A 26450-nucleotide genomic window follows, 5' to 3' on the forward strand; every position below is an offset into this window, starting at 1 on the left:
TTGAAACATTCTGGCATAATTAATAAAGTGTGTGTGGTAATTTAAATATATGCTCAGGCTACTGCAGCGGCTTTGTCTGTTTGGGCAATTATTTGTACTCCAACTCCTTTTTTTTCAATATGACTGACTGGCCAAATACACTGAATTCTTTTCTTGAGAATATTTCTACTGTTATTTTAAAATGTTCATACCGTATTCTTACCAGACACACACCTTGAGGCAAAAATTGAGAATAGAAGTCCAATATTACTTTTCTCCCCAAATAGCAGTTGGCATTGTGGTGCTGATGCTTGTCAGATGTTAAACAACACTTTGGACCAAGGACAGACAAATGAGAGAGTCCTCCTCTCTAATAGAATCTAAACAGATGAAAAATATAGTGCAGGAGGCAGGAAGAACTAGTCAAAGAGGTGACCATCAGCATCTCAGCAGCGAGGCTTGGCAGCCTCCAGCCTGCCATAGTGTAATTGGAGAGAAAACATATATGGGAGCAAATAACCCCCTGTCAAGGACATTAAAAGGAGATGTTGTGACGACTGAGAGCCCTGCCAGCTGAGCACAGCAAAGTGGAGGGGAAGAATAAGGCCCATCAAATGGAAACTTCTTGGAGCAACGGTACATCCAAAATATTCAAGATAATTGTTGACCGGTAGCAGAATAGAGCATCCATGTTTGTCTGTGGAACTTTCCTTCAAGAGAAAAACAAATATTTGTCACTATTGTCATCGTTGTTATCCATTCGCTGTCATCCATTGATTGATTTGTCTGCTTTGATGAGTATAATTTGAAAATAGTAAAGGGTAACATTTTACAGTGGAAGTGCTCAGCCCTCATAACTTTGGAGAGACATAACGATAGGTGATGGAAACAGGGAGGGAAATATGACTCGCTGTTAAAACTCGTAACTGAAATGTAGAAGGGAAACACAATTTCATGAATTAAACAGATGGTTTTACTCTATGGGAAGGGCCAATACCAACCATTTGAGTGTGGCAAACAGCACTGAACGTTTACTATAATAGAACATGCATTTCTTGTGAACAGTGTCTAATTTGACCACAAATAATATGCAGTGTTTGAGCTTTTACAGGATGTTGTTGGAGACAAGTAGAACCGTCTCATCATTTCTGTGTGGACCTGAGGACTCTGTTGAGAGGTCCTCGTAGTGCCATTTAAACTTCCTTAGTCAACCTTGGTTTGGCAACTAGTGTATGTCTTCTATAGATTTTGGCATGATTCATAGCATACATAGGTTAAAAAAAATCCAGAAAATGATCAAATTATTGAATTCCCAAAGATTCTCTGTCATGCTCTTTTTCCACTTTTCTCCAATGTCTCATCCACGATCATCACAAAGAACTTTCTCCTAAACTTCCCCTGCGTTAGAACCTGCTTGACCCAACCATTCAACTGAGCGTGTCAAAATGTTAATGATGATCCGCCCAAAAGCTCTTGAAGGTTAAATAAAGTCTTCATAAGCTGTCGGTCAAAAATTCAATAATTTATTTGCTTGGCATGTTTCCACTTTCCCTGCCACTCTGCCTCAATTCTTGTTCCTATCCAGGGACAGGGCTTGTCTTGTTTTGTTTTGTTTAATTTTTTTGTGTGCAGGCAGCTGTGCAGGCAGCCTTTGTCTGTGTGCGAGATTGCTGCTTTAGCTCGGTGGCCCCTCTCATTAATCATCCGGTCAGACTATTTATAATGCGGCAGCCAAGCCCCCACCTCGGTTGCCATTGGCTTTTGTCACCGTGGCACTCTGTTTTGTGGCAGGAGGACGCCTAATTATTAACTGTTAAGATGACAGCCAGCACTGTACCGTCAACACGGCTGGCTGACAGTCAGACCGCAGTGATCGCCCACTGAGCAGTCATAGACTCATCGAGCCATAGAGCTGCATGGCTCAATGGAATGTTCTGGATTTTTTACATTTTGATATGATTTTTTTACATTATTACATTTAAACTAATCCTAACGCACTTTATGATAATTGCCTGATGGAAAAACAATGAAAATGTTAAAGAATATCATCAGTATGCTGCTCTTTTTTTTCTATCACTTTTTTTTTTAAACAACCATCGAATATATACACTAAACATACACGCAGATGTGAAGTTAGATTGCAGGAGATATTATCTGGTTGAATGTCTTGAGTTACCTTAACATTTTATTGACAGTGCTCTGTAATCTTTTTAAAAATGATTCTGGCAGAGGCTGCCAGTCATGAAGTCTGTTTTCTTATTATTAATCAGTTATGTTCATGCTGGATACAGATATCAAACTACCATGGATAATTAAATCACTCGCTGCTTTGCTACGCAGTTCCATATCTTGTAAATTGAGGCTTAAGATTGCTCTGAACTTGAAGTGTTAAAAGGATATAATATGTATCTTTTTGTGATGGAGGGGGAAAAAGAATTGGTGAAAGCTTTCTGGAGAATGATAGTCTTTGTTATTTGTCTTCTGACTCCTTAGTAGACAGCTATCAGGAAGAAAGAGAACTCACTGTGCAGCACCGAGAGAAGAAAATATGTGAGTCAGACTTTCCCCTCCTCTCTCCTTTCCCCAAAGCTTGAGATTCCCCTCCCAAAAATGAAAAGGATCAAGTTGCTGTCACTGTCACCGAACAAACATAAACTTTTCTGGCACCTAATAAATAGGCAGTGTGGCATTGTTCTCAAAACCAGACAGGTGTGTCTGCCTCAGTGATGATGGATTCCACTATTCTGTATGGAAAGCCTGTTGGCTTTCTTGTCATATGTTGTCACACATCTCTCTCCTGAGAGAAAAAGGTTTGAAAGATGGCCAAAAGTAATTACACAGACGCTTCCCTGATGCTGTTGCCATGTGTTTTCTCCTGCTTATCACCACTAAAGGTAGAACAAAATCTGTTACCCACAGCTATATTTCACAGGGAGACGAGAAGTGCAGTCATGTTGGTACTCTGCTGCTCTTTTCGTTGTGTTGATTGCACGCTCATTAACCCGTGAGGTTTTTTTTGTATGAATGCTAGCTTTGGAAAATGACCCGGGGCAGTTTTACTCATCACTAAGGTGGAGCAGTAGGCCCTGATCTGGGTGTGTGGTGATGACATTATTTGCACCTGAATGGCAGGTACATCAACATCTCCTTGTAAACGTATCAAAAGAGAGACAGTGGCACCTTTGTTCTCCTCACAGAGCACTTGGGTTGCTGACAGCTTGCTGATTGATATTATCCTTCTTAATGTCAGTAAATAGTGCCATGCCAGATAAAGAATCAGTTTCCTCTTGGTACTGGAGAGCTCATTTATCTTTCTGCAGCTCGCCATGGCATATGCCGAAATTGGAGCCGGAAGTAGTCCTTCATTTCAGTCAGAAAGGGTGTGTGTGTGTGTGTGTGTGTGTGTGTGTGTGTGTGTGTGTGTGTGTGTGTGTGTGTGTGTGTGTGTTTTGCCATCTCCTAATCTTCCCTTTTCTGTCTCGCTTTTCTCTCCTTGTCTTTGTCTCCCTGGTTATTTTGATTCTGAGTGAGTGAGACTTAACTGAGAGAAAAGATAGAGCTTAAGTCAGTTGTAATATGTTAGGACAACTCTTGATTAGATTCTGTTAGAGTACGGTCTTTCTGTGTCTCTCATGCTCCAGCCTACCCATCCCGGAACACTAGCTGAACAATGAATAGATATCAGGCCACTCGAGAGCCCTTCCGTGGATTTGTTACCAAAATAAGACCCTTGTTAGAGTGATACTTCTTCAAAGGGTGAGCCACAAAATGATCTAATTGTTCCTCATGTGCAGTATATTTTCCTGCTCTGAGGGGGTCATGCATGTAACGAGTCCTTGCAGAGGAACCAGGATATAAAACCTGCAGACAATAAGCCTTTCTACAACCGTAGTGGTCACCAAAGGTCTTTGAGAAATCATATTGAAAAGGTTAAACACTGACAGGGAACAAGCCTAACATGGTGGGTACACAACCTCCACTGAACAGCAACAAATGATGGCATTTGGGGAAAAAAGAAAGAAACGGTTCAATGTTTTTTTTTTTTTTTTATTTAAATTTTAGACAAAAATAAAAAAGAGAAAGGGTAAAAAAATAAAAAAGCCACACTTGACAAGGCTGGTGGATCAGGGTCCCATTGCTCAGAAAATATCACACACACAACTGAGTGCGTTGCTAGAAGTGTGCAATTCAGAGTGCCTTTCTCCGTGTTTTTTCCTTCCCCCCCTCCCCTCTCCAATCCTCTTACCACCTACCCTTTGCTATAATGTTGACAGACAGCACTGATATCCTCTGAGCTGCTGATAGATACGTCATATCTTGGGGAGAAACGGGTTTGTCCTCAGCAGGTGAATACACGGCTCCCTCATCCTCCGAGCAGACAGACACACATGACACTTTTCGACACTCTCTCCCTGATAGCACTTTGGCATGCAGGCAGAATCAAAGGGGGCATCTTTCACATGCAATTAGAGCGGAGAATAAAGACGGTGAAGTGCGGTGTACAAAGGAAAGCTGGGGATCAGAAGGCTGTAATGAAAGGTGATTAGAAGAAGAGGCCCCATCCAATGAGCTGCATAGAGCTGGGGAAACAAACTCATCTTGGTCGGGTTCTCTATTGAAGGCACTATTAGACATTATCAAAGCTGATCATGACAGACAGCCACTGCGAGACAGACATGACTCAAAACTATGTTAGATCGATGTGTGTGTGTTTAGGATTGTTAGGCTTAGGTTTTTAACTCTTTCCCAATGATAATTACACATACTAGTTCAATCTCTGTTTTGAATATGGAGTGTGTTCCCTCTGAAAGAGACAAAATACCGTATAGTAAAAAACATTAGCATGCGTACTAAATTTGCTTGTTTTCGTTCCATAATGCAAAACAACATCGAGAAGCTGCTCACAGGTGGAAAAATTATATTTATTTTTGTTGATGGTAATAAAGTTGATGGTAATAAAATATTTTCCCTTCTACCTATCCAGTTTGCTAGCTGTGGTGCTCTCTTGTTGTGAAGTTTAACTATCAGTGGCACTCCAAATTTGCAATTTGATTGATGTCCATCAGTGCACATATTGTGGTATTCTCTGTTAGTCCGAAACAGTAAGTGCATTTGTTTCTAAAAGTAAACTTTATATTTGTATGTAATAACTGCCATGTTAAAATAGTATTTAGTATAGCATTAGGCTGTATTAATGACATTGGGTGTGTGTGTATTAATAACACACAATACAAGGTGAACTGTATTTTTAGTGTGTTTCTAATCAGATTACTTTGAGTTTGCCTTTTATTTTATATTTCGTTCAGATTCTAAATGAAAGATAAAATAAATCTAGATCATAGATTTTCATATATCAATCTACTTGACTCTGTTAGCTTGTCATGCCATCCTGTAACATCTGGAAGCCACTGCTCTCAAATCTGGTTAATTTCACTTTGGTAGGTAACGGAAGTTTATATAGCACCTTTCACAGAGCAAGGTCACAAAGTGCTTGACAAGAGTAACATTGTTAACCCCATAAAAAAAACTGTAACAATAAATAAACAATGAAACATAAGCATCCAACAGCTCTCTCTGCCCCTACTTGTTTGGCCTCAAAAAAGCCAGCTGTCCTGCTGGGTACCGAGTGAGTGAGTGATGGACATTAGTTTCACTTCTCTGTGGCTAAACTGAAGAAAAGGAACCCCATTCCTCTGCCTGCCATTGCCAGCTGTGAGTGGTTGTCAGGGTTGGGGCTGGTCCAGGGCCTGCTAATGGTGCTGTCTGTCTCAGTCAAGTCCTTGAGACCTTGAGTCCCTCAAGAGACACCACGCTCCAAAGTTTGACTGGAATTAAGCACCTGATGAATGAACAGAGGGCAACCGAGCTGTCACCGTGGATGAAATCATTGTGACATTACAAGTACAGTTCTGGTCTTGAGGGGCTCTGTTTGAAGATGTTGTCATGCCCTCTTACCAGGTTGAATGTCGGGATTAATCATTCTGCGAATCAGTGGATTTGTGAATAGGACGTTAGTAAACAATAATTCCTTGTGCGCCTTTATACTCGTTGGATTACATATCGATTATCATACCAAAAGGAGCCCTCTAAAAAAGCGGGAGAAAAACCCAACACTGGTGCTGAGAAGGATCCCAGGGGCTCCCACAAACAAACACGACTAATTCAATGCTTCACTGACACAAAAGCACATTCAATCGAAGCGCCAAATAACATCCTTGTCAAGCATCTGGTAAATAGGTTATTTGGCACCTTAACAACAAGTTGGAGTTCAGGCCCATTCAGATTGTCAGCAGACACTACAGGCACGCTGCCTGAGAATGAGAGGCTTAGCCAAAGAAAAGAGGAGCTGCGAGGGAGAGCCGGGCAGCTGGAGAGTTTAGGGCCAGCAGTGTAGCTATTACAGGATGTCAGAAAATATGCTTAATTGAAAATGATTAAGGCTCTAATAAAAGCCGATCAAGTCCGGGTTTGGGGAGAAAGCGCAATTGTCCCACATAATCCTCCCTGTCGCTGTTCTTTCATCTGGATGAAGAGATCAAAAAAGAAGGGATTTGTAAAGGCCAGAGCTCCCTGTGCGGCAGCCACTGAGCTCAGCTTCTCTCTCCGGTGTTCCTTCTCCTTTTCAAATGCACTTCCTCTCTCTTTCTTCCTCCCCACGTTTCTTTTTGTCTTTTTCGCACTGATGTTTATCACCGGTCACAACGTATGTAGAGGTCAACACAACGCCCTTTGTTGGTATTTTTTGCTCCCGTTTGACGATAATACGCAGTGTGCTTTGCGCGAAGTTGTGAATCACGATGTGGGCTTGTGTGACAGCGTGTTTAGCGCTTGCACAGCATTGCCCCTCATTATCAGACATCAAAGAAAGACACACACACATGTGCTCACCCACACACAAGCCATGGGTTGTACTCCCATGTCTTCCTTTATCCATCTTCCAGAAGAAGGAAAAAAAAATAAGACATGAGGGTAGACAGCGGTCTGCAATGAAAGCTAGAGGGGCCTAGAGAGAGTCAAAGTGAGACACACACATAAACATTCACACACACATAGATCCATTCAGCTCATAGCTGATTCCTCTGAGTTGGGGGAGTACCCTGCCCTCATGCCCTCTCTTTGAAGTGAGGCACAGGCCGTATGTACAGACCCCAGAGAGGGGCATGTCTACATCCCCCCCATAGGCTGGCTGAAGGCAGCAGTCCGAGCAGAGCACACAAGACAGAGAAAAGAATGCAGCTTCCTAACTGAGCTGCTTTCGCTCGGCACCACAGAGGGATTTTGTGTTGTTTAGGGCAATGAAACACACCAAACTTTAATTAATGTCTGTAATGATTAAGGAATTAAGATTTGAGAACATTTGAGAGAGGGTTCTGTGTGCTTTCCCCCTCTTATTCAACAGGCCCAGTGGACTTAATTAAGTTGTTTTAAAGATTTTGTTATCAGTCACTGTGAAAGTGATATCATGCAGCTCATTCTATTTGATCTGTAATGGCCTCCACTATTTATCTTAAGATTGATGTAAAATAAATTCCCCCAAACAGCAACATGAGTGATGAGTGTTTAGTTCTAGTCTCAACATTTATGTTTCAGTCAGTGGATGAAGAGGGATCGTGTCCATTTGCGTTGAGTGCAACACCATTAACCTCTAGCCCGATTAGCAGGACGGAAGAAAAACTCTGAGCAGATGATTTCCGTCACTGTAATGTCACACTGTTGTTGCCGGGCTGTCGAGGCTGCGCTTATTGAATGCTCCCTGTAAACACACACGCATGCACTTTGATAGACCGTTCCCAGCTTGTGCGCCCCGGCTCACGGGTTGGGTGGGATGCGGCGAGACGGTGTGAGGTCCTGTCTGGTCTGGTCTGGGCCACTCGTGCTCTGCTCTGGCCTCGGGGAATGTTTGGCGTGAGATAAGGCTGTGTTTGAAGAGGAGCTCCAGATGCTCGTATATTACAGGTTGTCTTGTCATGCCGCAGATAAAGCCTCAGAGAAGCTCCTGTCGCCAGGCCGTACCACACACAGACACACACTCACGAGGAAGATAAATGTTTACAGGAGGCATTCACCCTTCCACAGTGCCGTGCTGTGGACGGCAAGGCTGTCAGAGCTCTACCATTTTTTAAGGCTGTGGTTCATGTCTGCAGCATCTAGATTTTGACAGCATGTTATATGTGGCATATCACTTCTTATAAACATATGATTACATTCCCCAAGCTTTGAGATACTTGTGCAGTTTTATAAAGGATATTGGTCGCCTTAACAAAACTCTGACATAGCTACACTGGTGAAGACCATGTGGTAACATTTTAGCATGCTCTGGTTTCTGAGATTAGATTTTAGAGCAGTGTCATGCTTGCCTTAACTTTATTAGGCCTGGAAATAGCTTGTACTGTAGGTCACATCTTCACAGAGTCAATCTGTGCTTTCAGTTCCCTCTCCGCATGTAACCTGTTGAAAAGGCTTTGTCCAAAAGACATAATATATATATATATATATATATATATATATATATATATATATATATATATATATATATATATATATATATATATTGTTATAGCTCCTCATTATTTAATTTGGCTAACCTCTGTGTCTTTGAATTGTATAAATCGTCTTATGGTGGACTGTGTCTCTGCTCTCCATTCAACCTTGAATGAGGTTATTCATCACTAATAAGACAAGAGATAGTGGGTTTGTGTAATGCAGGGACAGGTTTCCCCTGTCATTAAGTCATGTGTTTGCTAAAGTGGAATGGTATATTGCCTGGCATAAAACATGGCGTGTCTTCATTTGTCAGGCTCGTAGAGCTGTGAGACAAACGATGTTCAGAGTGTATGTCTGAGGGCCCTCTGAGACCACAGTTGAGCGGCTGCTCACTGGTGCGTTTCTCATGCTAATGTCATGGTCTCCCAGTCTATCTGTCACCCCATTACGCTAACATCATTATGCATAGGGGCCTGTCTTCGCCGTTGAAAAGAACAGAATCATTCCTGTCTCATTTTGAAGCAAATTGTTTGGGGAACATTTCTGTCTTTTTTTTTTTTTTCAGTGGTAATGGTGGGGCCAATCATTTCCAAGGCTCCAGGTATGCAGATGAATGAATAGCTATTTGAGCTGTTTGGTGAAAGGAGTTTTTGTATTATTCATGAGAGGGATGGTGTGTCTGAAAGAGAAAGTGTGTGTGTGTGTGTGTGTGTGTGTGTGTGTGTGTGTGTGTGTGTGTGTGTGTGTGTGTGTGTGTGTGTGTGTGTGTGAGTGCGTGCGTGCGTGTGCGTGTGTGTGTGTGTTTGTTCATGCACATGTGTGTGAAGTGGCAAATGTGTCTCTATCAAACATGCATATATTCTCACATAAGCACAGTGTACATGCATTGAACAAGCCTGCCTACACAGTGGCGCTTAGACCTTTTCGATGGATGTGACCTATGAGGGGAATCACTGCTTTGGATTAGTAGTTGACGTTTTTTAAATACTTAACTATTGGCTGTATGGGAAAAAAAAAATATTATAGTCATGATCAAGATGCCACCCCTCCAGCAGGGCATTATTTTAGTCTCTGAGCTGCGAAGGTGTTTCTGAGTGGGATTGTTCTGCGATGATCTTTTCACTCTCTTCCCTTGGAATCTTTTCATCTCACCCAGTGCAGGTTCAAATCCAGGTTAAAACCTTTGTCTCAATCTAAATCTCTCTGTCCTGGCAAACGACACAAATTCCAATTCTGTCAGCTCAGCAGATTCCCCGAGCTGGTGTGCAAGTCTCCGGCTTGTGTGCCATCTCTCTGTGTGGGAGGTGTGCTTGCCGTGCACCCACCTGCTAATTCAAAAGACTCAATCAGCTCTGCTAACTGAGGAGACAACCCCGGGTTGCTGTAATTGCCCTGGTGACAGTGCTTCGGCAAGAAAAAGAAAAAAATGCCTTTCTGTGTCTCAGTGTCATCATTTGCACAACGTTATGAATAGGTTAATAAAATAAAATACTTTAATTATAGCTTAGTTGCCATATTGTTAATGGCACCAGTGTGGCTCAATTGAATAATACAGTTTCGACTATTAATTATCTGAAAGTGAACTTGCTTAAATGATATTTTACAGCCCCTTGATAAAATTACCGCTAGAGGCAATGTAATGATAGACAGACAAAGGCCATGCACAAATTATCATAAACTATTAGCTTGTTTCCAAAGGGTTTTATGTTAATCTTTTAGCGCTTAAGTACCCTGCAATTAACATATCAGGAGGAGCTGCCTTCCAGCTAGGCTTGCAAATTGAAGTCCTCAGATAAAAAAGCTATTGAGATGAAACCCTGACAGAGAAGAGGAGCTATCGCACTGAAGTGTGCTGGAATTTCGTTCTTGTGTGTGTGTGTGTGTGTGTGTGTGTGTGTGTGTGTGTGTGTGTGTGTGTGTGTGTGTGTGTGTGTGTGTGTGTGTGTGTGTGTGTGTGCACATTTGTGAGCGAGGGAGAGCGATAGAGAGACTTTAAGAGCACTGAGACAAAGAATGAGTGAAAAAGAGAGCAAGATGCCGTGAGAGTGTCTGTGATCAAGGATGTATAACAATTCCATTATCTCTCTTGGGTGATGACATGAGATGTCTCTTTCAGGCCTCTTTCTCTTTGTCTAATGCTACACAGTGTGCAAGCTATAGGAGAATTGAAATGGCTCTCATCGACTGCGATGGCGGCATCTGATGGAATGTGTTTACATATCAGGCTAGTGGCTTGATATGTAAATGTGGCGCGTTGAAAAGGCTACAGGGAGATATGGTTCATTGTTAGGTCTTCACAGTCTGTGTTCCCTTTTATGTTAAACACAATTGTATCCACTGAGCGAGCATCTTGTAAACCACCCGTTGCCTTTGGTAGGTTAAACCCACAAAGGAGACCCATGCTTTGGAAGATATGCATGTTTTATAGGGTAATTGGCAGCTTTGCTTTTGTCTGCTTTCTTTGTTGTCGACACATAGCAGCTGACACCATTTACATTTACTACAGTTAAGTAAAAATGCCCGTAACACATCTTTTGTTCAGTCTAGTTTTAGTTTTTTTTCTTGCTTACTAACTATAGAAAATAAAAGACAGTAATTGTATTACCTTTTTAAGAATATATATACTGTGTGTGTGTATATATATATATATATATATATATATATATATATATATATATATATATATATATATATATATATATGTATATATTAATGTTATCGAATGCATATTTGTTTTTTCCAGAATAATTAGAAATGTTTGTTTTAATTTGGTAGCCTTTTAAATGTTTTATGATCTGTTTAATGTTTTATGATCTAGTCCTCCTCATTGTAGGTAGTAATTCACTATGTATGTGAGTTGAATGGTTAGATCATTACACATAGCATTCTGTGCATTCTAGTACACATCAGTCCTGACTCAGTGAAACCATATTGCCCATAGATATATGACCCCGCTGAGGCCTTAATCTCATGTTAAAGATTTGTTGGCCTCTAGAAGTCAGTCCTAGCATTGAGATGCCTCGCCTGATTTATATTCACTGGCATGGAAGGGGAGCCAAATGCACTATCTGCAAAGCAGATGCTTCAGCAGTGCCCTTGTATTATGCTTTATTTTTATCCTGAAATAAAACCTGCAAACAAGGTCGTATCCTTAAACCTGCTCTGCCCTCTCTTTCTTTTTCTTTCTTTGTATTTATTCCTATTTTTTTTACTCTTAATGGCAGTTCATGTAAATGATAACCCGACAAAAACATCATGTTTGTATTCTAATTATACAAATACAGTATCGTAGAAAATAGTGCAATATCCTAACCCTTGCACTGCAAAGTTTTTCATTTCTTTCATTGCTGAATATGAGAGCAGAAAACCCAGAGAGAAACTAAACAAAATCCTGACCAACACTGGCTTTAAAACCAAATTCTTGTGTGTCAGCCCCTGTAATTTATGGGGTGGAGATTACAAAGCTACCGATACAATAAATTAAACTGATGGACAGAATTATGCCCAGTGCTTCCTGCTCTCCCCAATGACGCACACTAACTTAGCACTGGCTGACAATGAGTGTGATTTACCACCTGGGCAAGAGTAGAGAAGGGAAAACATTCTCAGGCAGAGGCACCCAGGCCTCACTTTGGCCCACAGCCTAGTGAATAAAATCCCGCTTTAATTCACCCGCAAACGTGTCGCCATTAAAAGACTAAGAATAGGGATTGCAGATCATAAATACTCCCTGATTTATTAGCTAACAACAAAGAGCATAAGCCTGGCCAAAGAGAGGGAGATTGTTTGACAGAAGGTTGTCAAGGAGAGAAAAAGAGAGGAAAAACACACTCATGCTCTCGTTCTCACTCACAGACACTCTAAATCTGACCGGGGATGTAGCCCAGCACTATCTCCTGCAGCAGCGTAGGAGCAGATGTGTCTGCTCCCTTCTCAATGTGTGACAGACAGAAAAGATAAACAGAGAAAAAAGCAGAGAGAGAGAGAGGAAGAGACGGAGGGAGGGAGGTAAAGAGAGCAGGAGCTGGCACGGCACTGGCTAATTTATCTCGCTGAGAGACAGATTAAAGAGAGAGGAGAGTGAAACAAAGTTCCACTGGCTTAATCAGCGGACAGCCTGCTCGCAGAAGACATGATAAATCAGAGCAGGCTCAGAACAGGAGAAAGCCTTTGCTTTGGGAGGGAACGGGAGACATCCTCAGCCAAACAGCAGTATCTTTTACATGGACTGTTGTGAATAGCAGCTCGTGAACTCGCTATGTGTACACTTGCAATCGATACTCATTGCTATTGTTTGAACAAACACTGTTGTACAGTAGCCCTCTGCCGCTACTTTGTTCCGACGCCGTTATTTTTAGTAGTGGGTGAACAATCCTGCCTGGTGGTGTTGTGTAAACAGGACAAAGGGACATGAAGGGCCTTAAGTTTCCCCTTGGTTTTTGTGTGCAGACGAGTCTTTCTTTAGCTTTGTGTCTGACAGGAGACTAACCCAAGGGCCTAACCCAGGAACAGGAAAAGGGGCTTAGATATCCCTGTGTCACACTAGTTCACTACGGGGTCACAGCTGGGCCACTCTGAGCGTGATTACACCTCTTGATTTATCTGCTTTGGAGCCCAAACACAGATAAATCTCCGAGCTCATCCCCGCCGTGGGATCCTCACTGTCTGATAAACGTCCCAAGCTGAATAAACAACCATGACTACCCCACCCCCACAAACACCCAGCCCCTCATACATTATGAATAATTCATTCAGATCGCGAAGTCTGTTAAATGTGTATATTTTGTATCCTAAATGGCAAAGGTGCTTCAATGATCCCTATCCAATCCTCTGTGCATGTCTTTGATGAAATGCTAGTGAGGCAGAGGTTGGCAGACATTTTGTTTTGTAGTTGTAAACTTTATTTCCTCCCAGCGGCTGTCTTCCTCCAGCATTTACACATAAATATACTTTATGCAAATTTGTCGCGGGTTAGCCCGCGCCGCATCTCCGGTGCAGATATTGGCCTGTCTGCGACTTTATGACAAAGTTTAAAATCATTCATTACAATGACCCCTGCGGTAAATTCAGTTTGTGGGAAATTGTCCCAGCTCTCCTGTTTGGTGTGTGGATGTGATCACGAGTGCATTTTTAACCTAATTAATTGGCCGTTTCTGTTGACAAGAAATTTATGCAGTAATAATTTGCTCGAAATAGATGCAGAGCGCAGGAAATGAGATATCCATCAGGGCGCTTGTGTTCCGCCAGCTGCACCGCGGCTAATATGAAAGTATTTCAGGCTGCTCAGATCCTGCTGTTTGCGCAGTCAAGATTATATATACCCACGATCCATTGCCTGCCTCTGAGGCGCTCATGGAGGTCTATGATAACAAAGACTATGTGATTTATGGCCCGCTGTGAAAGCAGAACTTGATGAGATTAAACAATTTCATAGCACGAGTGTTTCTCAGAGGGCCCTCTGATTTGTGGCAACAGCGCAGACAGTAAATCAGGTTTATATATCTGAAAGCATGCTCAGCAAAGGAGTGCAATTACTGTTTCAGACAGCTACTTTTTATTTAATTTTTATCCCTGGTTTGTCTCTTTTATTCCTGGCCTGTCACATAGCCACTCACCTTCATAAGTCCTTCTGAGGAAAGGGTTGAAGAAGAGAGGAGGTGGGGAAGTCAAGGAGGGGAAGACACAGTGGCGTGGGCCCTCTGCTATCTCTCTTCCACAGCTTTTAGTGAAACAACAACAACAACAACAGCAACCAGGGGACAACGACGGCCACCGGCAAAACAACACAGGCATCCATAGAGCAGGGGGAAGCACTCCATTTTTAATGCATTGTTTGCCTGCTGCTCTGTCCCTGTCTGGGTAAATGGAGTAGGGAGAGTGTAATTAGAGAGCTGGGCTTTGCTCCGTGCCATAAAGATGACATGGTGTAATGATACAGCTTACAGGCCCGCAGAGGGTTCTGTCTCGCGACAGAGGATCTGGGTCGTTTGCCTGTGACTTATGATAGGTGTGGAAGATGACAGTGTTATCATTGCGACGTGAAGCTCAGACATGTGGATGCTGGAAAATTCTTTCGAAAGGTTGTCAGGGATTGGAGGCAAGCAGAGATGAATAGGGAGCATATTTACCATTTGTGTTTACAGTTTGAAGTGGAATATTTTCAAATGAAAGATAAGGAGGGATCTAATTTCAATTCAGCTTAATTATCATCATTATGTTGGTTTTTAGTGATCTTTATATCCTGAAGGAATAAGGTTTTAAAAAACATATACAAATGAGCCAAATTCTTTTTTATTTATTTCATTGAACATTTTGCAATGATTTGAGGTCAGGGACCTCACATTTCAATAACTGTGGCTGGGCTGTTTTTACATCATTCTGCATCTGTACTAATCAACAAATCAGTTTGTGTTTGTGCGTGAGTGTAAGTACATGTGCATTTGTGTTTCTTGCATTAAAATAATGGTAAAGGGTGTGCGTGAGCTTTTTAATGTGAGTGCATAGACACATGCAAATCTGTGTGTTTTGAAGTTGTGGTTAAATGTTCCACGGTTGTGTGTGCGTGTGTGTCCTTGGGTGAAGATGTGAGTTGTGCATCTGTCTGCATCATCCCATATCTTCCCAGAAAACATCAAGAGATCTCATTATTTCGACATATCTCAGGGTTTTTTTTCCCTCTTTTTTTCTCTCCGTATGCCTTGAGTCAAAATTAGTTTTCATCCCCTCTGTGATCTTACTGACTGAAGCCGGCTCAAAGTAAAGAAAATCGCAGTGTTCGTAGCGAGGCTGAGTCAAACACACACTTCACACAGCAGCAGTCTGAGTTAAGCATTGCTAAGTAACCTTCACATTTCACTCGTGTGAAGAGCTAATTTCCTTTAAGTTCACATGTCACTTTTTGTGGCTCTTTTTGTGGGTCCTCTTCAAATGTCTTTCTGCGTCTAATTGCATAGGAAACATTCTAGACAAGTTGGTGTGACAGGCGCGCTCCCAGAGTCTTCAATTATTAAACATCCTACACACTAGAAAACAGCCCTGACGTTAGCTACAGCCCCTAATCAGAACAGAAAGCCTCATGATATGTCACACTCCTTATTTGCTGTGGTTTTGTGTACCTGTGTGTGTGTGTGTGTGTGTGTGTGTGTGTTTGTGTTGGAAAGATGAAAATATTTCTTTTCGCGTCAGTTAAATAAGGCAAAACTCTTACAAAGATGATTTTTTTAGGTAGATCAGAACATTTGCATCTTCCTTTTATCTCTTATTTTAGGAGATACAATAAATTGTTTGTACTTCTGAAAATAAATGAAACAATCAGTTGTGTTTTGTGTAAAAGTTTGAATAAGACACTTAATCATTGTTTAAACTAATACAACATTTTGTGATTCTTTTTTTTGTCTTTGTACCGTTGTAGCTACATAATCCGTGCCAATGCAAAGGTCAAAGTAGAAATAAGAAAGAGCCTCAAGCTAATTGTGCTGCATACCTGTAATGTAGGCATACATTTCCGCTTTAAATCTCTTACACTCATTCTGCAAGACACTCCAAGTAAAGGTTGAACGGATTCTTAAATTTCAACCTAAAAACAAATACAGCCTTATTACCATCTATGAGTCATCTCTGTGGATGATTAACGTCCAGCAGCACTCAACCTTTGCCTGTCTGACACTTAACCATACACAAAACGCCAATGTTCCCTGTTGCTGGTTCGCTCCGTGTGCCCCGTGCTCCCAGCGAAACATCGGAACAGTTGCTCTTGTGATCAGTGATCATATGATTTAGTCGGAGCAAGTTCATTGGAGTAGAACTGGTAAATCATTAAACACACGCTCAGCAGTCTTTCTGCTCAGCAAAAGACTGCCGTACGACCCACAAGCCCCGGCACCGTTACATCAAATGTTCTTCCCCCTGCCATTACCTATGAAAACAGAATTAATGCTTTTCATGCTCACAACAGTGATTTCTCTTCTTCCCTTAGCCAACATCAGATATTTGTATGTGTTATTTTATTTATTAAACTACTTTCACTATGCCGCTTTTAAACAAGTTTTTTTCAAGCTATATAATGACATCCAAATATAATATGTTGTGTTTTAGTACACCATAATATTATGCTACATTATGCACAACACTCCTCTGTGTACATCTATATTAGGGGTAGATTCAATATTTGCTTGTGAATTAGAGAATTTTAAATTTCATCATTGATATTATATGCCGTAAGCATGGCAAGCTGGTGCTAATATTTGCTTATTTCTAAAAGAGTTGTATTGTTTGTAACCCCGTAACTTCAGAAGTGTGATACATGGATCACAAAAGAATTCTATCTAGTGAAGAAATAAACGTGTCATGCCAGCATTAAATGTTGACTCAAATGAGTTCACAAGTTGTGTCTCCTCTGATCTCTAACATGATCAGAAAGCAGCACCAGTTTACAGAGACAAGATGTGAAAAAAGTTCCATGCACAGACACAAAAGAAATGTTTTGATATAGACCCAAAGAGAAAACATATCAAAAGACATTTTTATACATGTCTTTTGCAAGCACAAAAAGCAGAAATGGTGTCAAGAGAAAACAAAACAGAAGGCTTGTTTCTTCCAACAATTGCTTTAAGCTACAAAAATCTCCTTGAGTCCCTAGCCTCCCCTCAATGTCAGCCCTCCTTCCCTCCCCACCCTCCCTCTCTCTCCTCTTCGTTTCTCTCTTTTCCTCTTCTCCCTCTCCGAGGCAGGACAGGGCCCTCTTTGCACCCTGATAGGTTGCGGGCTGATGCTTAGCAACAACATTCCTGTGCCCTAAGTAGCATTAAGCCTCTGGCTGAACTCTTTGATGTGGCTGTCAGGCCACATTTATTTCCTTTTAGCACTTTGTCTACTTGTCCAGATGTATAAGGAGATAAAAAAGGCTGGTGTTTACACTGGTCTCCCTCTGTAGCGCGGCTGTAATTAGATTGTATTGCTGGTCAGTCTTAAAGCGGGAGGTGAGGTGAGGCAAGGCAGGAACCACCTGTGTCGGGATGAGCTGGTCATGGTGAGACCTCAGAGCCGGGCTGCGAGAGAGGAAAGCCTTGTGTTACTTTATGTACTTTTCTACACTACTCTGTGGCAGCCAACATCATAATCACATTCTTGTGAAATATTTCTGAATCAGTTGTATCATCGTAATGTTCTGTAAGATCACACCCATCAAGATTTTAAGTCAACAGCTAAGCTTGCAAAACTTTGTAAACTTAGTTGCGGTTATATCTGAAAAACACCTCGCTATGCGTCAACCTTCCCCCGACTCACTTTTTTGGTATCATATTTTCAGGAACCCCACTGTGGAGGTGGTTATGAGCTCCGTGTGGCTCTCTTTGTGCTTTGCTTTTCTTGTCTATCCGTCCCTCCTCTGTCTCCCTCTTCCTGCTCCCCTCTCTCATGGTGATTTGTTGGAAGTAATAATCACTATTGCCTCTGGGTTTATCGGCATTTATTCGCATAACAACACAGAAAGGGAGAAGACAGACAGCATTGGTGTGATGTATTATCCAGTACGGGAATCATCTTTCATAATGACATCCAACAGAGCTTCCTCTCTCTGCCACTACCCTTTTCTCTTTAACACACACACACACACACACACACACACACACACACACACACACACACACACACACACACACACTTTCTACATTTCTCTCTCCCTATTTCCACTCCCCTCTGTCCACCCTTTATTATCACAGAATCCATGGTGCTCCCCAGCCTGTAAATTTGTGCCGCATTATCATAAGCTGTGGTGATAACTCACATTGCACAGAGACAATAATGATGTGAACACTCAGCATATGCCCCGGGCGCAGCAAATTAAAACAATGCTCAGCTTGATGAGCAGACTAATCTGGACAGCAGAGAGACTGAGAGAAAGGGAGAGAGGAAAAGGGGCTCCAGGAGCATCTTAAATACACGACACAGCAGCACCTCCCTCTGTTCAGTGTAGGTACAACTTAAGAAAAGCAGAGAGGGAGACGGGGAGAGAAAGAGAAGAGACAGGAAAGGGGGAATAGAGAGACTTAGAGAGATGAAGCACTTGTTCAGAAACAAGAGCTAAATGTGAAACATTAGTGTGTCAATTTGGGATTTTTAGGAATTTATTACACAGTCATGTAGCACTTTGTGTTTATTATGACAGTTAAGTGTCAACAACATCACATCGGTCTGCAAAGACTAGTCTTGCAGTCCATCTTTATAGTCCCTTTGTATGTCAACTGTATAATATATTGAAATGATCTCAGTCATCAATCTATTAATCCTCAAAGCAAGTGCAAGTCGGAAAAGTGTCCTTTACTGTCCCAAATGCTTTTTTATCATAAACCTTGCTGCTTCTCCTCCTCTGGACGGGCCGTCGACTGAAGTAAAAGCGTGCCGATGTGGAGGGGTACGGAGGAAGGTCCGAGAGGAGAGAAGGGAGGATAAGGACAAGAGAAACCTAGCTGATTGATGTTCTGTGGGTGGGGTAAAATGGTTGTTCTGGATACGACAGGAAGTGACAAACACAGATGTTGAATGGACAGGGTGTTTGATCAGCAGGCAAGATACTGGGGAGGTGAAGTGGTGGTGTCATGCATAGCACGGGGACCGGGTGGGTGGTAATACTGAAAGCAAGCGACTGAAGTCCCATAGGACTAAAACCATGCAGCCCAGGGCTTTATTCAGTATCCAACTAACCCCAGCAGTCCTCCCTCTCCTCCTTCTCCTCCTTCTCCTCCAATGCCCCCTAACATAGTCGGTGGGTGGTGCTGTTAATAATGTGGCAACTGGGAAGATTAATTGTGAGCAAGCAGCAGGATTAGAAGGGGCTTTTTGGGGCCAAGCAGGCCAGAAGAGGCCCTGGCTTGTGATCTTTCAAGCAGACCAGGAAATGAGGCAGGCAGGGGCGCAACACCATGGTGGCTCAGAAGAGCATGGAGGTAGATCAAATAGAGGGCTCACGATTCTTAACGGCTGATTTGCTCTGTTAGCTCAGAATATGTATGAGAGACGGCCATTATCAATTGTAACCTCAAAAGCAAATGGCAGAATTAGTAATGGTAATGGTAATTTGGTAAACGGTCATTTTGGTTCAGGATCTTTCAGGCTTATTTAAATATCCATGTTGCCGGTGATACAGGGGGGAAAAAAGCATGAGTATGAATACCTGATTTTTTACTGAGCACAGTATGTTCTTATTTGGGGTTGTTTTACTTCTTGCATTACACATTCCATAGAAGAACAGTGTACAAGAGTGATCTGTGATATTTTTAACTGGTTTCAGCCACTCCAGAGGCAGCAGGTCCGCTGTCAAAACAATATTTCTATTTCAAGCTGTTTCTTTCAAAAGCATGATCTGCCAGCATGTGTAGTAAGGTCTCAGAATAAGCTTATTTTGCCATTTTTTCTCTTTGGTGTAATGTGACACACATGCTGGCCAGCCCTAATGCCTTTCAGAGATGCTATCTGAAAGCACATTATGTGATCGTTTTCAATTCACAGTGCTCTCTTTGCCCATGAAGAATATGGTTCCATTTAACAGTGCAGACCATTCCATTTCTCAAGGTTATGCATGGCCATGTAGAGGAACAACAATACAAGTGGGAAAAATGCAGCTCCAAACCATCTCTAATATGTATTTGTCAGTTGAGTCCCTTGCTATGATTAAAGACCCAGTGAATTCCTTCCTGCAGAAAAGAAAAGTATTTCTGCAAAGGCATCGGATATCGCTGTGTCATGATAAACTGCCTGCCTGCTCCACTACCTAAAAGGCTAAGGGAAGGAAGAGGATGTTTTGGACCTTGAAAGTGTATGAAAGAACAACAACACAAGAAACTCTTGACCCATTCGGGAACAGGCCTCTGTTTTCTCTTTGTCTTATAGCAGCACTTGCCTGTTCAGCCTGAACCACTGACTACTACTACTCAAAATCAATAGCTTTTTCTTGTTCTGCACCCAGGAATCTATGCACATATTTATCTCACATTTCAATTATATGTCATTAAATAAGGTCACAGCAAAAGTGCAAATTGCATGTCCTCTCTGCGGAGAGGACTGCCTTTACAAAGCCTCGCTGCATTCGGCTGCTCAGAGTGAGTGACATCTACCCTTTCGTTGACCACTGCAGGAGGTCATGGATGAGTGAAGGTTGAGACCTCTCCTCCCGAACCAGGTCGTAGATCAGATCATCAAAGACAGGAGTAAAGCTTCTCAAAACATGAGAAGTAATAAAACATGACCTGCCACATTATGTATTAAAACAGGTGAAGTGTTTCCAACATTTCCTGTACCAATCCCAAAGGATGTATGACACTCACATTCAGCTCCAGTAACAACCTTTTTTCTTCCAAATATTCATTCTTTTTGTTTGTCTCCTAACTCCTAGCCACCTAATGAGACTCGGTCTACAAGTCACCCACTGCCCTACACTCCTCTACCCCGAGGATCCAGAGATGCCAAGAACCACAAAGGTAAGGAAATAAGAAAGACCTTCATAACCTTTTCAGTGAAGTGGTTTATACATGCATCCGTTCAGATATTCTTTAAAGTAAACAAGAAGCGACACAATATATTATCTGACATTCAATCAAAACCTAGGCCCACAGATTATGCAAATATACGGCTACAGAGAGTGGGAATCTATTGGCCTTGAGACTGCACTGAAGTTATGTTATCTATTCTTATTGATCTCATCTCATCTTCGTGATGTGTTGATAGTGGGAATAAATCTGAGTAATGTAGGTTAACTCTGATCTGAATGTATGCGTGGGGAGCACACAGCACATATACATAAGAAGCATCCTTGATCTGTTGATACAAGACATTGATTAGGCCTCATGTTGACCCGGTGTAGTCAGTTGATGTAATTGTGTAGCAACTCCTTAGCATCAAACACTGCACTCTAAGAAGAATGCATTGTGTTAATTAAAATATAATTGTGGAGGTCACCGCCTGCATTTGAAGCAGATTCTCTCCTGAGATTGATGTAAAAAAAACAACTCATAGTCCAGTTTACTATACTATACCCGTAAATTAGATTATATATAAAGTCTTAATTGTAATTAATAATTTCAATACACAGACTTGTATCAGTTTCAAGTCCTTGTACAGTTTAGCATTTAATTAGTTTGTGTAATACATTTATTTGCCTATTTGAAGAATTATAATTTAATGAAGATAATTTCTCAACATAGGTGTCACCACAAAGTAAAAGTAACACTGGTAACCATTTGCCATAATTGTAAATGCCAGACTGGCTAATAAAAGATGAAGGACCATCTATTACTAAAAGGTAGTGTTTAACATATATTCTTCAGTAGGTCTTCTTATTGCTTGGCATCTCGTCTCGTGTTTTAACATCATGAATGTGCAGTTTACAGTTAATCTGACTGGCTGAGTCGGGTGTGTGGAGTAGCTTCAACCAGAAGAACAGTATACCCAGAGTCCGGCTTGTAAAACACCTGTGATGGGTCGACCACCAGTGTGGTAGTACAACAGGTCAACAAGGAGAATCTCAACCCCTCGTCACTGGTGCCAAGGACAGATCTATGTCATGAAAGAGTGAATGGTGGCAGCTCTCACCGGATATAAGGACAGGAAGATACTTTGTCAGAATCAGACCTGGCTAAGAACAGTACATTTAAAGGTGAGAGGATCTGACATGAAATATTTTCCCCTTCATCTAAGATCTGAGCAGCAGTGACAGTCTCCATTTGTTATTTTTATGATGCAGTGCTGCAGTCTTAGATAACACAGCCCTCATTTTCGCCCTTCACCTTGTCTCCATGTCCCTGCCTCCAGCCCTTTTTTACTTTTATTTACACTTCTTAAACATACTTGAATCTTCTGTATGTGTTGGAGACGGTCACACGAATGCCTCATTCAAAGAGAACAAAGATGTGGCAAAGCATTGCTAAAACAACAACAAACACAAATGTTCAGATAATTCTATGTATATAATAGTTCAATTATCAGAGTTAAATACAGGATGTAAATAATAGGGGTAAAAAGAGATACTGAGCGATTTGATGTCGTTCAATGAGTTTCAGTATGGATCGTAAATAAAACAAATCAATACATAATGTGAAAAAGTGAGGCAGGGATATTAAATGTTGTGTTGTTTTTTTCTGTAAAGAACTGCTTTTGTTTTGTACTACAGTGCTGAGAAACCACCAGTACATGAGATAAAAGGCACTTATGCTGCAATGATATTTTATTGATTCATAACATTTCACGATATAGAAAAAGATTTTCCTTGGACATGGATGTGGACTCATGACATCCTTAGTAAGCAGCTGAAATGTTTCTAAGAACAAGGCTGTGTGCTTATGACAGTATATATATTTTTTTAACTGTTAATGAAGTGGCCTTTATTAATGGGGGTACAAGGGAGGCTGTGTAGTTTTATTCGTACTCCTGCAGTAGCAGGCAGATCAGCAGCTTCTGACATCGCCCTGTCGGCTGTTCGGAAAGAACCTCCCTTTCCTCCGTTCAACCCTCTGTGCCCACCCCCTCCACTGTGTCACCTGTGTGGAAGCCCAAGAGCCTGGGTGCCAGAGGTAATTACAGCATGGAGGAGCTCCCAGAGGAGGGCAGCGCTGGCAGGTCACTGCCCAGAGAAGGAGGGGTGGAAACCAAGGACAGAACCAACCAAGACAGGATAAGCTCCTGTCTTGGTTGGTGGAGAAGTCAACCTGGAGGAGACAGAGTAAAACAAGGCAGGGAGGAGGGAGACGAGGGGGAGGAGGAAGAGGAGGGGTGAAAGTGAAAGGTGTGCTGCTGTTGTAGTGAAATCTAAATCAAGATTTCATAGACCAGATCTGACAAGCAATAGACATAGCAGAGGTAAAAGGAAGGAGAGAGGAAAAGACAGTAACAGGACTCGCGTTAAACAGTGAAAAAAGACCAGAATTAAAAATGAGAGCGAGCGAGACAAAAGACAAAGTGAAGGAGGACGGTGGGGGCTTGGTGAAGTCTGGCAGAGGGGCCTGAGGATCCTCCACTACTGTCACCTTGGCTCTAACTCTTCGTACTGGTCCAACTGTCAACTCAACTCTAAATCTAATAGTCCAAAATGGAGTCCCAGCCTAAAGTCTGTCTTCTTGAAGACTGGCCTATACCATACAATTAGGCCACAGCCAATGACATGTAAACATCGTGCTGGGTTATTTATTACCAGTGTGTCATTTTTCTAGGTTATCACATTTTAAAATGTGATTCACAAGTATATTTCATCGATCTAATTCTAACTGTGTGACGCTTCAGACTTTAATACATGTATACATAGAACGTTTTGAAGGAAATACCGTGAATTTCCTACTGTATATTTTAATAATTATGCTAGGCACTATTTACTGCTTTTGTACAGGTATTGGTTTAAATTTGAGTAGGCCATCCCTCAGCCGTGACAGCAGTAAATTAAAGGGATATATTTGTGCAAGTAGAGTAAACAGATGAGGAAAAATGCCTGAAATCTGCCTTACAGTATGAGCCCTGGGCCCTTTTAATCTTGTTGTTCTGGGCCTGCTTCCAGCTACTTTGTATGTATGTATCTTAAATGGTGCACAACTGTTATTAAAATCCCAGGAGGAAAGCTGCCATCAAAGCAAAAAAAGAAAACTCCTTCCTGATGACACGCATGGGGTGTCTCACATTTGTTTGTCGGTTTGCTTTCATTACATGTCGGGGTGATCTGCACCGCAACTCCTGCTTCACCCCCCTCCCCCTCCAAAAAAATGGAACAATGGGAACAGATCCAAACCAAGAGTAAACTGTTTTATAGTTGCTGCACAACAAATAAACAAACATCTGGAAGCATTCAGAGCAGCCCATTAGAAGGGCTCTGGGCTTTGCCAAAAAGGGGTAAATGATGAGGAATGGGCTGTCGAAAGGCTGGCGGAGACAGGGGAGAGGCCAGATGACGGAGCTGTGGGTGCTAAGCACTGCCTTTTAGAGCTCAGCTGGGCTTAGAGAGATCTACACCTGCTGCTATCTCCTCCCCTCCTTTCCTCCATCAGACATCTGGATGGGATACATGACTAATGGATGACTAAACTGCTAGATTTGAAACGTAGCTATTGTCATTATGAAGGGAAAGGTTGTTGGTTTGACTGATGGCTTAATGTTCTTTGCACAACGCACTTAGTGAAATTAAAAGTAAGTTTGACGGCTTTAAAAAATGTTTATGCGTCAAACCCAATATATAGCTCCCTAATGTCAGTTTAGTGTTGCTTGATTAATAACCAGAGCTGGTTATATTATGTACAACGGCATGGATCGGATGCTGTTATCAATACAGATATTCACTTTTCATAAAGTCCTGTTATTTACAGTGAACACACGTGTTACTGGTTACAGAATGTTTTGGTAAATTAATTGATACATTACCTCATACATCTGTTTATTTACGCTGGAGTTGTTTTCCATGCTTATCTGGAGTGACTCTGTTATTTTCTGTTTGATGTCACTCTGTAGTATGTAGAATTAATGGAAATATACTCTCATCTCTCTGCTGATAATCTTCCCATTGGACCGCCTCGGCATGTTCCGTGAGTATGGAAATGTCCTCCCAGGAACGTGGGGAGAAAAGACAGAGCACCTTTTGACGTTTCCCATTAGACACATGTACGTGCTCTGCGAGACATTTCACTCAGCCTCGTAATGATTATACCAGCAGGATCTGTCCCCTGATAAACATCACTCTCAAACACAAAGACTTGCATTGGCCCCCACATAACTGAAATGAGGCATATGGAAAGAACAAAGTGCACGCTTTTCCTCCACACTAGTCCAAAGTACCCTTTGCATGGCTGCTTTCTGTAAACTTTTTTTTAAACTACAATGCATGTGTTCAGCATCGAGAAATGACAGATGATGAAACATTTCATAGAGAATGATATATACAGATCCCTCTGCCAGCTACACACCATGAGCATGTGTTGAGTGAGCCTCTGAGCCGAGCTCTACGAGGTGAATTGACAAAGTAAAGATGTGGCCTTCTTCCTGGGTACAGAGATCATAAAAAATGTTTCCCAAGCACTCGTCACGGCACGAAAGTTATATTTCTTTGCCAGTTTGTGAGCTGATGAGGTGTATATGATTGGCTTCTTATAACTATAAGATGTTCTTCTACATAGAGCCACATAGATTAAAACACTGCAATATATGGTCTTATTTGTTTGAATGAACATAAAAACCCACTCAGGCACTACTTACATATTTATATTGGGATATAAAATACTGTAACAACATGTACTGTAATTAAGTATAGTTTTCTGCCACTTTATTCTTCTAGTCTACTAGAAATATTGTACTTTTTTACTCCATTACATACATTTAATAGCTGTAGTTACCAGTTACTTTTCAGATTATGATTAATATTTGACATATGAACATGTGATCAGGTATTTAAAACTAGCGTCATTTTGAAATGCTGCTTGCATATAAATTATTTAATTTGCTAATTTAACAATACATAATTTTCATTCAACCAAAAAATTGAAAGCAGGACTTTTACTTGTAATTAAGTATTTAAATAAGATACAGAAGATAATTAAAAAGAAGATAGTAAAAGATATTTAAATAAATACAATTTAAATAATTAAAATATTTAGTCATTTGTTTCACACTCTGGTCTTGTGTACATATATACGTAATACATTATTATTTCTTATGGGTGTGTGTGTGTGTGTGTGTTGGCACCTTAATTCCTATTAATTGTTAATCCTGTTCCATGTACGGTTTTGTAACCCAGACTTGTTTCAAATGAAAAATAGTCCCATCAATCTGTTCTTTGGCGAGGTACAGCTCCTGCTGTACATCACAGTGGCGTATACTCCCCGTGTATGAGGACAGGCTTTATTTCCTTTATGCGAGTCAGATGATTTGATATTATTCCTCCCAGGAGTAGATTGGCTCGGCAACATGAATATCCATTAAATCCGCCCTATGGAGATGGATGAGGGGAAATGGGACGAGGCAAACTG

The 26450-nt window shown here is 41.4% G+C and overlaps 1 protein-coding gene across 1 annotated transcript in view; it reads left to right on the top strand.

Moving 5' to 3' along the window:
• The window catches only part of lrmda (leucine rich melanocyte differentiation associated), a gene marked incomplete at both ends in the record, with an annotated part of 191950 nt that overhangs the window by 150355 nt on the left and 15145 nt on the right, over window positions 1-26450 (top strand). Inside the window, one exon of the mRNA XM_079229903.1 lies at window positions 20852-20936. Coding sequence (XP_079086029.1) covers window positions 20852-20936 — 85 coding nt within the window. The remainder of the gene's footprint in view (window positions 1-20851; window positions 20937-26450) is intronic.

The sequence above is a fragment of the Taurulus bubalis genome, assembly GCF_910589615.1.
Source record: "Taurulus bubalis genome assembly, chromosome: 14".
NCBI classification, from domain to species: domain Eukaryota; kingdom Metazoa; phylum Chordata; class Actinopteri; order Perciformes; family Cottidae; genus Taurulus; species Taurulus bubalis.